This window comes from Panthera tigris, chromosome C1, assembly GCF_018350195.1.
Source record: "Panthera tigris isolate Pti1 chromosome C1, P.tigris_Pti1_mat1.1, whole genome shotgun sequence".
Classification (NCBI taxonomy): domain Eukaryota; kingdom Metazoa; phylum Chordata; class Mammalia; order Carnivora; family Felidae; genus Panthera; species Panthera tigris.
Window position 1 is genome coordinate 200,607,990 of NC_056667.1, and position 14,930 is coordinate 200,622,919.

General features: G+C 40.4%; 1 protein-coding gene across 1 annotated transcript in view; it reads left to right on the plus strand.

Annotated features, from left to right (window-relative positions):
- Positions 1 to 14,446: 14,446 nt before the first annotated feature.
- The window catches only part of ARPC2 (actin related protein 2/3 complex subunit 2), a 29,036-nt gene continuing 28,552 nt past the window's right edge, over positions 14,447 to 14,930 (plus strand). Inside the window, exons 1-2 of the mRNA XM_042995312.1 lie at positions 14,447 to 14,551; positions 14,768 to 14,849. Of these exons, the coding sequence (XP_042851246.1) occupies positions 14,776 to 14,849 (74 nt within the window). The 5' untranslated portion in view covers positions 14,447 to 14,551; positions 14,768 to 14,775. The remainder of the gene's footprint in view (positions 14,552 to 14,767; positions 14,850 to 14,930) is intronic.

Genomic DNA, 14,930 nt, shown 5'->3' on the forward strand with positions numbered 1-14,930 from the left:
TTGTATGCGTCTACCACAAGTTTTTAATTTTTTAAAATTGTTTTTATTTATTATTTTTGAGAGAGACAAAGCACATGAACAGGGAAGGGGGAGAGAGAGAGAAATGGAGAGAGAGAGGGAGAGAGGATCTGAAGTGGGCTCTGTGCTGACAGCAGAGAGCCTGATGTGGGGTTTGAACTCATGAGCCGTGAGATCATGACCTGGGCCGAAGCCAGATGCTTAACCAGCTAAGCCACCCAGGTGCCCCCTACAAGTTTTTATTTTTTTTTTAATTTTTTTTTAATGTTTATTTATTTTTGAGACAGAGACACAGCATGAATGGGGGAGGGGCAGAGAGAGAGGGAGACACAGAATCAGAAGCAAGCTCCAGGCTCTGAGCCATCAGCCCAGAGCCTGACGCGGGGCTCGAACTCACGAACCGTGAGATCGTGACCTGAGCTGAAGTCGGACGCTTAACCGACTGAGCCACCCAGGCGCCCCCCCCTACAAGTTTTTAATTTTGAGGAACAGTTTACCAGTTTTTCCTTTTGTTACTTATGTTTTTAGTGGCAGGTCCAAGAATCCATTTTCAAATCCGAGGTAATGAAGATTTTGCCCCTAGGTTTTTTTCTTCTAATACATTTACAGTTTAAGCATTTATATTTGGGTTGTTGATCCATATTGAATTAATTTTTGTATCTGGAATGAGGTAAGGGTATAACTTCATTCTTTTCCATGCGGTTAATGAATTGTTCCAGCACAATTTGTTTAAAAGACACTCTTCTGGGGTGCCTGGGTGGCTCAGTCAGTTGAGTGTCTGACTCTTGATTTCAGCTCAGGTCATGATCTCACAGTTCATGTGTTTGAGCCCTGCATTGGGCTCTGTGCTGGCAGCTCAGAGCCTGGAACCTGCTTCGGATTCTGTGTCTCCCTCTCTCTCTGCCCCTTGCCCTCTCTCTCTCTCTCTCTCTCTCTCAAATAAATTAAAAATACACTAAAAACTATCAACTGGCCATAAATGCTGGGTTTATTGCTTGGACTCTCAATTCTATTCCATTGGTCTCCAAATGTCTGTCTTTATGCTAGTACCACACTAGTTTTATTGCTGTTGTTTTGTAGTAAGTTTGGAAATCAGGAAGGGTGAGTCCTCCGATTTTGCTTTTCTTTCTTTAAAAGTTGTTTTGGCTGTCTGGGGCCCCTTGTGTTTCCCTATAAACTTGAAGACTGGCTTTTCCATTTATAAAAAAAAAAAAAAAAAAAAAAAAGCCCACTGGAATTGTAATAGGGAGTGCACTGAAGCTGTAGATTACTTGGGGGGGGGGGGCAGGGTGGGAATACTACCATCTTAACAATATTCAGTCAAAAAAAAAAAACAACAATATCCAGTCTTCCAATTCGTAACCATGGAATCTTTCCACTGATTTGTCTTCAATTTCTTTTAACTATGTTCTGTAGTTTTTAGAGTACAAGTCTTCTATCTCCTTGGTTATACTTATTCCTAGGTGATTTATTATTTTACTTTTTTAATGTTTATTTATTTTGAGAGAGAGTGTGTGGGGCGGGGGGAGGGGCAGAGAGTGAGGGGAAAGAGGTTCCAAAGCGGGCTCTTAGAGAGCCCAATGTGAGGCTTGAACTCACAAACCTCAAGATCTTGACCCGAGCCAAAGTCAGACACTTAACCGACGAAGCCACCCAGGCACCTCCGTAATTCATTATTTTAGAGGCTACTGTAAATGGAATTGTTTTCTTCATTTCCTTTTTGGGTTTTTTGTCTGTTTTTGGCATGGGGAGGGGTAGTTGTTTTGAAAGTTTTTTGTTGTTTTTTTTTTAAGTAATCCCCACACCCATCGTGGGGCTTGAACTCACAACACCAAGATCAAGAGTCGCACGTTCCACCAACTGAACCAGACAGGTGCCCCTCTTCATTTCCTTTTTGGATTGTTCATTGCTGGTGTATAGAAACACAACTGATTTTTGTGAATTGATGTTATACCCTAAAACTTTGCTGAATTCATTTATTAGCCCTACATTTTTTTGTGTGGATTGTATGCAATTTTCATTACATGGACTCATGTTCTGCATATAGAAATAGTCTAATTCTTGATTTCCAATTTCGATGTCTTTTATTTATTTCTATTGCTTAATTGCATGGCTATGGCTTCCAGACAATGTTAAATAGCAATAATGAGAGAGATGTCTTTGTCTTGTTCCCAATCTGAAAAGGAAAGCTTTCAGTCTTTCACCATCAAGGATATTGTGGTTGTGGGTTTTTTCATAAATGTCCATTATCATGCTAGAAGTCCCTTCTATCCCTAGTATTCTGAGTATTGTTATCATGAAAGGGTGCTGAATTTTGTCAAATGCCTTTTCTGCATCTACGAGATGTTCTTTTTTCTTTTTCTTCACTCTGTTAATGTGGTTATTACATTGATTGATCTTCCTATGATGAACCATTGTCATATTTCTGGGATAAATGTCACTTGGTCATGGTATATAACCTTTTCAGTGTGCTGTTGGATTTGGTTTGCTAGTATTTTATTGAGGATCATTGTATCTATATTCATAAAAGATATCACTCTGTAGTTTGCTTTTCTTGTGGTATCTCTGTCAGGGTGATGCTGGCTTCATAGAATCTGCTAGGAAGTTTTCCTTCCTCTTCTGTTTCTTGGAAGAGTTCGAATAGAATTGGTATCAATTCTTCTTTAAATTTTTTCTGTTAGGGGCGCCTGGGGGGCTCAATTGGCTAAACATCCGACTTTGGCTCAGGCTCTCACAGTTCATTTGTGAGTTCGAACCCCACGATGGGCTCTGCAACGACAGTGCAAAGCCTGCTTCAGATTCAGTCTCCCTCTCTCTCTCTGCCCCTCCCCCTGCTTGCATGTGCATATGTGCTCCCTCTTGCTCGCTCTCTCTCTCTCTCAAAAATAAATAAATAAACATTTAAAAAATTAGCAAATTTTTCTGGTCTTTCAGAGGGGAGCTGGGCTGGGGGTGGCTGAAATAGATAAAGGACATTAAGAAGTACAAACTTCCAGTTACAAAATAAATAAGTGAGAGAGATGAAACATATGGCATAGGGAATATAGTCACTAAGATGGTAATAACATTGTTTGGTGACAGATGGTGATTACACTTACTGGGGTGAGCACTGAGTGATTGTTGAATCATTATATAGTACTCTTGAAATTAGTAATAATACTGTTTGTTAATTACACCTTAATTAATTAATGACTTTTCTTTCTGGTGAGGTTTTTTTATTACTACTTCAACATCTTGTTATAGGTCTATCAATATTTCCTACTGGTTCTTGGGTAACTTGTGTGTCTCTAAGAATTTGTTCATTTCATCTGCATTGTCTAACTTGTTGGCATACAATTATCCATAATAATCCTAAAAATACTTTTAATTTCTGGGGCGCCTGGGTGGCTCAGTCAGTTAAGCGTCCAGCTCTATTTCGGCTCAGGTCATGATCTCGCAGTTCATGAGTTCGAACCCTGCATCCGGCTCTGTGCTGACAGCTCAGAGCCTGGGGCCTGCTTTGGATTCTGTGTCTTTCTCTCTCTCTGTTCCTCCCCTGCTCATGCTCTGTCTCTGTCTCTCAAAAATAAATGTTTAAAAAAGTTTTTTAAAAATACTTTTAATTTCTGTAAGGTCCCCATTTTCATATCTAGCTTTAGTAATTTGCATCTTGTCTCTTTTTTTTCTTAGTTAAGCTAAAATGTTTGTCCATTTTATTATCTCTTCAAAGAAAACTTTTCTTTTGGTGTCATTGTTTTTCTTTATTGTCTTTCTATTCTCTATTTATCTATGCTCTAACCTTTATCATTTCCTTCCTTTTGCCAGTTTCATATTCAGTGTGCTCTTCTTGTTCCAGTTCCTTACGGTGTAAAGTTCAGGTGTTGTTTTGAGATCTTCCTTCTTAATGTCGACATTTGCAATTATAAATTTCCTGCCAAGCACTGCTTTTACCGCATCCTATCCATTTTGGTATACTGTGCTTTTGTTTTTATGCATCTCAAAGTATTTTCTAATTTCTCCAGTGATTTCTTCTTTGATGTGTTGGTTGTTAAAGAGTGTGTTGTTTAATTTCTGTGCATTTGTGATTTTTCCAGTTTTCCATCCGCTACCGATTTCTAGATCCATTCTCTAGTGGTTGGAGAAAATATTTTGTATGATATCGATCTTTTTTAATTTATTAAGATGTTTTTATGACCTGACACATGGTCTATCCTGGAGAATGTGCCATGTACAGTTGAGAAGAATGTATATTTGCTGTTGTAGAGTGGAGCGTTCTGTATATATTTGTCAAATTTAGTTGGTTTATAGTGTTCTTCAAGTCCTCTATTTCCCTATTGATCTTCTGTCCAGAGGTTCAACCCATTATTGAAAGTGGTATACTAAAATCCAACTCTATCTGTTATTGTAGAACTATTTCTCTCTTCAATTCTGTCAATATTTGTTTCAGATATTGGGGGGGAGGTCTGTTGTTTAGTGTTTATGTTTATAATTGTTACATCTTCTTTATGAATTGACCCTTCTATCTATATATAATGTCCTTCTTTTTGTCTTGTAACAACTTTTAACTTAAAATCTACTTTTCTTCCCCCCTGACAAAATCTACTTTTCTGATAGTAATATAACCACCCAGCTCTCTTTTGGTTAGTATTCACATGGAATATCTTTTTCCATCCCTTCACTCTTAGCTTCTTTGTGTCTTTGTATCTAAAATGAGTCTTTTGAAATAAAAATAAATAAATAAATAATAAGTGAGTTTATCCAATTTACATTTAAAATGATTACTGAAGGGCACTTGGGTGGCTCAGTCAGTTAAGCATCTGACTTCAGCTCAGGTCATGATCCGGCCTTTGGGAGTTCGAGCTCCACATGAGGCTCTCTGCTGTAGCACAGAGCCCACTTTGGATCCTCTCTCTCCCTCTCTTTCTGCCCCTCCCCGCTCTCTCTGTCTCTCTGTCTCTCAGAAATAAGCATTTTTTAAAAATGATTACTGCGGGAAGTTGGGGTGGGGGTGTGCCTGGCTGGCTCAGTCAGTTAAGTGCCTGACTCTTGATTTTGGCTCAGGTCACGATCTTACGGTTCATGGGTTTGAGCCTCACATCGGGCTCTATGCTGTGTCAGCGCAGATCCTACTTGGGATTCTTTCTCCCTCTCTCTCTGCCCCTACGTCATGCATGCTCTCTCTCTCAATATAAATAAATACACTTTAGGGGCGCCTGGGTGGCTTTGTCAGTTAAGCATCCAACTTCAGCTCAGGTCATGGTCTCACAGCTTGTGGGTTCAAGCCCCACACGGGGTTCTGTGCTGACAGCTCAGAGCCTGGAGCCTGCTTCAGATTCTGTGTCTCCCTCTCTCTCAGCCCCTCCCCTGCTCGTGCTCTGTCTCTCTGTCTGTCTCTGTCTTTCTCTCTCTCTCAAAAATAAATAAAGATTTAAAAATTTTTTAAATATATATATAAATAAACTTTAAAAATAAAAAAAATGTTAATGATTGCTGATAATGAAGGACTTACTTCTACTATGTGTTGTTTGTTTCCTCTATGTCTTATATCTGTTTTGGTCTTTATTTCCTCCAATACTGCCTAATTTTATGTTTGACTGATTTTTCTAGTGTACAATTTTGATTCCTTCTTCATTTCCTTTTCCATACATTTTTTCAGTTATTATCTTGGTGGTTACCATGGAGATTACAAATGACACCCTAAATTTTAAAAATCTAGTTTAAGTTAATATCAACTTACTTCAATAGCATACATTTACTCTACTTCTGTCCAGCTCTATCCCCTCTTTATTTTGTCATTGTCACAGGTGACATCTTTATTGTGTGCCTGTTAACATAGACGTATAATTATTATTTTATGCATTTGGCTTTTACATCATATAGGAAATAAATAAAGTTACATTAAATAAAAATAAATAAATAAAAATAAAAAGTTACATTAAAAAATACAGTAACAGTAGCTTTTATGTTTATCTATGTTGTTACCTTTACCAATAATCTTATCTAGGATATTTTTGTTTCAGCCTGAAAAGACTCTTGTTAGCATTCCCCGTGTGCAGGTCTACAAATAATGAATTCCATTTGTTTTTGTTTATCTGGGATTGTCTTAATTTCCTCTTCACTTTTTTTTAAGGATAGTTTTGCTGGATATGGAATTCTTGATTGGTAGTTTTTTTCTTTCAACACTTTAAAGTGTTGAAAGTCTAAAGTTTAAAGCTCTTCCACTGCCTTCTGACCCCTATGTTTTCAGATGAGAAAACAGCATTAAGTCTAATTGACAATCTCTTGTAAATGACAAGCCACTTCTCTCTTGCTACTTTCAGGATTTTCTCTGTTTTTAGCTTTCAACCATTTGTTTATAACGTATTTCAGTATGGCTCTCTGAGTTTATCCTGCTTTGAGTTCTCAGAGCTTACTGGATGGTGTATATTCATGACTTCCAACAAATTTATAAAGTTTGTCACCATTATTTCTTCAAATATTTTCCCCCTTTATCTCTTTTCCTTCTGGGATTCCCATAATGTATATGCTGATATTCTTGATGGTGTCCTATATCTCCCTTAGTCCCTGTTCATTATTCATTCTCTTTGCTTTCTGTTCCTCATAGTAGGTAATTTTAATGTGCCCTATCTTCAAGTTTACTGATTCTTTCTTCAACCTACTCAGGTCTTCTGATAAACTACTCTTATGCTTTTCAGGTCCAGAATTTCTATTTGGTTCCTGTTTATAATTGTTTATCTCTTTATTGATATTATATTCTTATTCATACATCATTCTCCTGATTTCATTTAGTTATTTGTGCATGGTTTCCTTCAGCTCTTTGAGTATATTTAAGACAGTTTAAGTATTTTTCTAGGAAGTCTAATGTCTAAGTTTCCTCAGGGATGGTTTCTATCAATTTCTCCTCTTCTTTACTATGAATAGGCCATACTTTCTGGTTTCTTTGTATACTTTGTAATTTTATATGAGAATTGGGAATTTTGAATGTTAAAGTGGTAACTATGGAAATCAGATCCTCCCCTACACAGGAATTGTTGTTATTGCTTCAGGAAGGTTGCAGTCATCTGTTTATTTAGTGCCTTTCCCAAACTATTTTTATAAAAATTATAATATTTATTTTGTGTAGTCATTGAAGCCTCATTTTTTATCTCTGTAGTCAGCCAGTGAGCTGACAAAGATTTTCTCAAATGCCTGGATCCAGAAAGGAAAGGAATGGAAAGGGAAATAAAGGAAAGGGGTGTCCTGTTTCTTTAAAACTTCTCAATTGACACAACTGGGGAAGACACTTCTGCAAGGCTTATGGGAGTTGAAATGATGAGCAGCCTCAGTGCATACCTATTAGCAAACTGCCAAGCAGATCAAACACAGAACTCTGATTTTTTTGGAGGACAAGTCGCTGTTGCCCACACTTGAATCAAGTAGCCACACCATGAATGTGGAATGATCCATCTGACTACCTGCTGTGGGTGTGGGGGGTGGTGAGCATACTCAACAAAAGCATCTTCCTTCATCAATCACTCCCTTAGATACTGCAAGTGTTCAACTAGGCTCCAAAGTTCCAAATAATTGATTCTGAGAGCTCTTGCCAGCTCAGTAGTTGTTTCAGTAAAGGCACCAATTCCTGGAGCTTCCTAACTTCACTGGATAACTTCACTTCACAGTGATATCATGGAAGTATCACTCTCCACCCCATATTAGTCTTGATCCCACAGGAAACAGATGGGAGACTTAAGACAGGATAACTCAAAGAGGGTGTATTAACAAAGGACTATTTACAAAGTGTGGATGTATGGGAACCACAAGAGAGAGTGCAGTAACCAAGGACTAACAGCAACCAAGCTGGTACCACCTCTAGGCCCTAAGGGTTGAGGAAAAGAGGTGGTTACCAGGCACTGAAGGAAGGGAAGAGTTGTGCTAAGGTGGTCACCTTGAGAGGAGGAATGACATTTGGTTGAAGGACACAGCCAGCCTGAGGAAACCTCACAAGGAGGAGAAAGCAGAGGATTAAATACCTTGATTTCTCTCTCTCCCTCTGTCTCTCCCCCCTCCACCTCTGTCTCTTTCTCTCCCTCTCTCCTTTCTCCTCCTTCTGGGCTTCCCTATTAGCCACCAAAGTCTGAGTGCAAGGGGGTCCAGCTGATGTGAGAGTAAAGAAGGTTGAAGAGTAGATCCCAAGATAGCCAGACAGGTCCCCAATCCCAGGATGAGCTCCAGTCTCTAATTTTAAGACCAAAAGCACCATATTTCTGGCTATTTTAGAACAGTCAATTTCCCTACTTTGGCCATCAGTGTTCAGCAGGATGAAGGTTCAGTCAAGAATCTGTTATCATCATTTTTAATGGAGTGTTAGGTCTAGTTTTTTTATACTTTGATTTTATCACACTTGAACTAAGATACAGAACTATACAGTTAAGCAATGGATACCAATATTACATAGTGGTCAAGAGCATGACATTTGGGGTCTATATCTCAGCACAGTGACCAGCCACATATATGACTTTGGATACCATTCTTCAGCCTCTCAGCATCTGTTTCCTTATCTAAAAAATGAGGTAATAGGAGTACCTACTTCTTAGAGTTGTCCCAGGGATTTAATGAGATAATACATGTAAAGCTCTTCAAACAGCCTACCACAGAATAAATCCTCAACTGCAATATATGTTAGCTATTATTGTGCCTCCAGCTGTTAATTACTTGGCACATGCCCCCTCCAGACCCCACAATTATTGGTCTATTTTCACTTTCTGCAAGATATCACATTCTCTTGCTTTTAGGCCTTCATACATCCCTCTCGTTCTGCCTAACTAATTCTTATTTTTAAAACAATCAGATGCTTTTTCATATCCATCCACTTCAAAGGCTGACAATACCGAGTGCTAGTGAGGGCAGGGAGCAATGAGAACCCTCATACATTGCCAGTAGAAGTATAAATCAGTACAACTACTTAGTAGCAATTTGGCAACATCTGGCAAAGTTCAAGATATCTGTAGCCTACGTATTAGCAGTTACATTCCAAGGAACATACTCTAAAGAAATTGTCACATCTATACGTAGGAAATAGGTACAAAAATGTTCAAAGCAGCATTGCTTGTAATAGCAGAAATACTGGAAAAAAACGTTAGTGTCCTTCAATAGGATAATGGATGAATACCTTTAATATCATAATGTATAATTGTACATTGGAAAGCTATCTCACAGTTAAAACACCTACATGTAACAACATAGGTAAATCTCAAAAATATATTGTTGACTAAAAGAAACAAGTTTCAAAGGAGATGTACAGTATAAAACTATTAAAAGCTTAAAATATGCAAAAATGCTATACATTGTTTATGGATACATATTTATGCAGTGAAAGTGTAAAAACATGCATGAGAAGGATAAACACCACATGCAGGGTGTGCCTTTATGGAGTGGAGGAGGAAGGAGCGAAAGGAATGAAATTGGGTGGGATTCTCAGGAAGTTTCAACTGTATTTCTTTTCATGAAGCTCTGCAGTAAGTTTAATTATAATATGTTAAGATTCAAGAAAAGTGGGTGGTAGTACAAAGATATATCTTCTATTAGTCATAAATTTAAATAAACCAAAAGCAAGATAAAGAAAATGGGAAGAAAATCTGTATCAAAAGTTTTGGAATTCTAAGTCCACTAGTAGTCAAGGGATTATACCCTTTCCCACCCCACCCACCCTCCTTCCACCCCCTCCACCACTAAAGATTTATTTTCTATAGACTCTAGCCCAGTGGAAGGCAGTGGAGAGACACAGGGCTAATAATGGGATTAAGTGGAAGTCAGCTGGAATTCAAAGCACTCTTCCCTACCCCCCATATAGTCTGGGAATGCCAAATTTATAAGCTCCCAACGCAACTTGAAGATTCTTCTCCAGAGAAAAGACCTCCCAATATTGACCTTTATGGGCCCCCAATGAAATCTAGCACATCATTGATGCACCTTATGGTGAAGCCCATTAATCCAGTGCTTCTCACAACATAATGTACATTTAAATCCCCTGGTAATTTTGTTAAAATGCATATTCTAAATCTGTAGTTTCTAATGGAGACTGAAATTGTGCATGTCCAAAAAGTTCTCAGATGAAGCCAATGCCGCTGGTCCCTCTTGAGTAGCAAGGCATCAAGGAACTCATCCTGCCCATATACTCAAGTCTCCACTCAGTTTTTTTAGTCTCATTCTTTAGCAGTCAAACAGACTGCTAAAGTGGCCAGACTTTAGAGGATGGCCATTAACATAAAAGAAAAATACCTAAATAAATTAGCATTAAAAAGGACCCAAAGAAACAGATCATAGCAGAGAGCAGAAGAAAAAATAAAAACAAACACGCTGTAGCATCCAGAGAGATAGAAGATATTCCTGTATTCCTGTCCATAAAACAAAGAGAGAATAATATGGGGTGAGGTCATTCATTAAAAAGGTCTTGGGAAATAAAGATAGGAAAACTGAAACTTAAAATGGTTGAAGATAATGACTAGGCAATATCCCAGAAAAGTAGGACAACAAAAACAAACAATGGGTAGAGAGTTTTCAGTTTTGCAAGACAAAACAAGTAATTGTATAACAATGTGAATATTTTTAATGCTACTGAACTTTACACTTAAAAATGGCTAAGATGTTGGGGCACCTGGGTAGCTCTGTTGGTTAAGTGTCCAATTTCAGCTCAGGTCATGATCTCGCAGTCTGTGGGTTCTGTGGGTTCGAGTCCTACATAGGGCTCTGTGTTGACAGCTCAGAGCCTGGAGCCTGCTTCAGATTCTGTGTCTCCCTCTCTCTCTGCCCCTCCCCTGCTCTCTCTCTCTCTCAAAAATAAAGATTAAAGAAAAATTTTTAATGGCTAAGATGTCAAATTTCATGTTATGTGTATTTTACTACTATTAAAAATAAAAGTCAATCAAACAAACAAACAAAACCCAAAGAAATAGGAAATAGAAAAGAAAATTAAAGGATCAGTCCAGAAATCAAATTTCTAAGTAACAGGCATTCCAGAAAGAGAACAAGGAAAATAGAGAAGAAATGATCAAGGAAATAATTAAAGAAAGTTTCCTCCCAAACTGAAGTACATGAGTTTCCCTTTTGTTTTAAAAAAAATTTTTTTAATGTATATTTATTTCTGAGGCAGAGAGAGACAGAGCATGAGTGGGGGAGGGTCAGAGAGAGAGGGAGACACAGAATCTGAAGCAGGCTCCAGGCTCTGAGCTGGCAGCACAGAGCCCGATGCGGGGCTCGAACTCACAAACCGTGAGATCATGACCTGGGCCGAAGTCAGTCGCTCAAACGACTGAGCCACCCAGGCACCCCTGAGTTTCCCTTTTGAATGAGTGCTCAGCACAGAAACATTAAGAGTCATAGCAAAATGCATCATTATACAATTTCCAAACAATAGCTTAAAGAGAAAATTTGAATGCTTCTAGAGATGGGGAAGATACAAAGGATCAGGAATACGAGTAGGAATCAGACTTTTTAAAAAAATTTTTTTTACATTTATTTTTTTTTTTTGAAAGAGAGAGAGAGAGAGAGAGAGCACAGCAGGGAAGGGGCAGAGAGAGAGGGAGACACAGAATCTGAAGCAGGCTCCAGGCTCTGAGCTGTCAATACAGAGCCCGATGCAGGAGTTGAACCCACAGAACCCACAGACTGCAAGATCATGACCTGAGCCGAAGTCAGACACTTAACTGACTGAGCTAGGCGCCCCAGGAATCAGACTTTGTATATAGCAGCCCTGAAAGGTCGAATAACATGAAATAATACTCCAGGCGCCCCAGGAATCAGACTTTTTATATAGCAGCCCTGAAAGGTCAAATAACATGAAATAATACTCAAAATTATGAGGAAAAATTATTTTCAAATTTGAAATCAATAACCAGCTGTTAAGAAAACAAAATTTAACCGAGTAAATTTGAAGATTTAATTGGCTTTATTAAACAATTCATGAATCAGGCAACATCCCACCCAGCAAGTAGAGGGGAGCTCTGAGGGGCTATAGAAAAGGACAGGTTTCAAAAGGCAGGACGAGGAAGCCCTGAAGAGAAAAGAGGATTATTTCAGGTGAAGTCTCACCTTCACTTGGGAACAAAAGGGTCTTAGTAGGTGCATTACCTCATCTTCCTTTAGGGGATCAAGAAGGTCCATGACACTGATAACCTGATTGGTGCTGATCAGAAAATTCCTGACTAAAGACTAAATTTCTGAGGGAGGTTGAAAGTGTAATTTGGTTTGGTATTAAGCCCTTCTTTGCAGAGTTGGCCTAAGTAACACGAGTTTGGGTTTCTTTTTTCTTTTTTTAGTTTTTTTTTTTTTAATGTTCATTTATTTTCATGAGATAGAGAGAGGCAGAGCTTGAGTGGGGGAGGGACAGAGCAAGAGGGAGACACAGAATCTGAAGCAGGCTCCAGGTTCTGAGCTGTCAGCACAGAGCCCTACGCGGGGCTCGAACTTGTGAACCGCGAGATCATGACCTGAGCCAAAGTTGGACGCTTAACCAACTGAGCCACCCAGGTGTCCCATTTTGGGGTTTCTTTTTAACACAGTCAAACTACAATTCAAGTGTTAGAACAAAGATATTTTCAAATATGGGGGCACCTGGTTGGCTAGTTGGTAGAGCATGTGACTCTTGATCTTGGGGTCCTGAGTTAGCGCTGTACTTTAGGCATAGAGATCACTTAAAAACAAAAAAAAAAAGCTATTTTCAAATATGCAAAGATTCCAACAACATAGCCCTTAATTAAGTCCCTTCCTTAGGAAGTTACTAAAGAAGGTACTTTAGCAAAACAAGGAAGTAAACCAAGAAAGAGGAAGACATGGGATCCAGGAAATGGGCAAAACAGCCCAGAACAGCAGTGAAGGAAAATCCCAGAATGACAACTGTACAGCAAGTCTGGAGAGCAGTCAATCCAGATTGAAATAAGAGACAGGAGGGCTCTGGGACAAAGACTCCAGAGAAAAAGTGGAACTTATGTATTTGAGTATATGGAAAATATTGCTAGACTTTGACAAAGTCTTGGAGTACTTACAGAGGGGATGGGCAGGCAACTGTAGATAATATGGGAAATTGACAAGAGAGAAAAAAGGCAATAGTTAACTCTAAGAAAAATGAAGGGCTGTATAAGCTAGAAGGCATGGTTGTAATGTACTTTGGAGCTCATTGGCAAATAATGTTTGCATACATAATAATTTAAATGCTGATTATTGGTTTCACCCAAAATTGTTACATAACTTTGTGGGGGCAGGGGCAGAAGTGAAAGGTCATGTTCTTATCTATCATAGCAGGAAGTCAACAGATAATGCTTAAAATTAACAAATCAAGAATAGTAAAAGCAATTGTTTCGATATATGGATGGAATCAGGATGAATATGTAAGAGTTAAAGATATTGCCTTTAAAAAGTAGGCCAGGGAACTGCTTTTTTCATTACAAGACTTTTAGTTTATGTATGTATTTTTACACTATGTATATGTAGTATTTTAATTCAATAAACATTAATGCTAAAATGTTAGCCTATAAGAAATGTTTTAAAGAGCTGTGTGGGCCTTGATGACAAGGACTAGTTTTTGTTCATTTTTTGGATTTTCCCACTCTTACCCCAAGAGTACATAACAGAAAATAAGTCAGTACAGGTAGAAGAGATTTAACTAAGTTTGTTAGATTCCCCCAGAGGATGGAAAATACAGAACAAGACACACAGACAGAAGGTGCAGATTCTGGATACAGATGAGTATGAAGGTAGGTAGGTCTCTGGAAGAGGTAGTTAGGTTAAGGGTCTCAAAGACAGAAATCCTGTTCTTGGCACCCAGGGGCAGCTCCCCAGGCACATAAACGGAGACATGACAAGACCCCGGAGAGACATATTCACCACGGTGACTTCTCATTCCTTTCCTCCATTACACGTTTAACAATTTGTAGTTCTATAATTGAGAATTTATTATGCTTCCTTTACCAGACTATAAGCTCCACGAGGGCAGGGAGTCGTATCGTTCACCACTGCGCCCCCAGCACAGAGCACAAGCCCACTAAATATTTGTTGGAGAAATGAATTCGTGAATTCGTGGTAGTGCCGCTGGACAGCCATTAGTGCGGCATGAGTAAGGGACACACAACTGAGAGCAAAGGAACCGCCTGGGAGAAGACGCCGGGGTCTTTGAAATGACAAGACCGGAAGGGTGGAGCTGGACCTCTGGGACGAGCGGTTGGGAGGCGCTGGACAGTAAAGCAGGCTTTGGGGAATGACAGCCCGCTCGGAAACAAACTCGCAAAGGCTGTAAGTGAGGGGGAACTGTGGGAAGGCGGAGGCGACCGGGGGACGGGGTGGGGGTCGCGCATGCGCCACGCCACCCCAGCCTCCGCGGCGACCCTGCGTGCGCGTGCACGAGGGGTCGAAGCGGAAATGGCGCCGCGGGGCCGCGCGTCCGGGCAGCGAGCGGAAGTGGGTGTGAGAGCGGAAGTGGCCGGCTAGAGCCGGGGGCTGGGCGGGGACCGGGCTTGTCGGTGAGGCGGCAGCGGCGGCGGCGGCGGCGGCGGCTCGGCAGGCGGGTTCAGGCTTCGGGGGCCAGGTCGGTCGGGTGGGTGGGTGTCTCCACAGCCAGTGCGTGCGCGGGCGAGCGCTCGCGTCTTCCCCTTCCCCCCACCCTGGTCCCTCTCCCCTTTTCCCCTAACCTCCTACCCCACCCAACCCCCCTCCTCAGGGGGCAGCAGGGCCGCTCCCTCCGTCCTTTTCTCCCTTACCCACCCTCACCGTCCCTTGTTTCTCCTTCCCCTGCCCGGGGCAGCCGCCGCCATGATCCTGCTGGAGGTGAACAACCGCATCATCGAGGAGACGCTCGCGCTCAAGTTCGAGAACGCGGCCGCCGGGTGAGCGCGCGCCCGGGGCCGGGGGGTGGCGGGGGAGGCAGAGTTGACCCACGCTAGTCCCTAGTATCGCTCAGTCCCCCA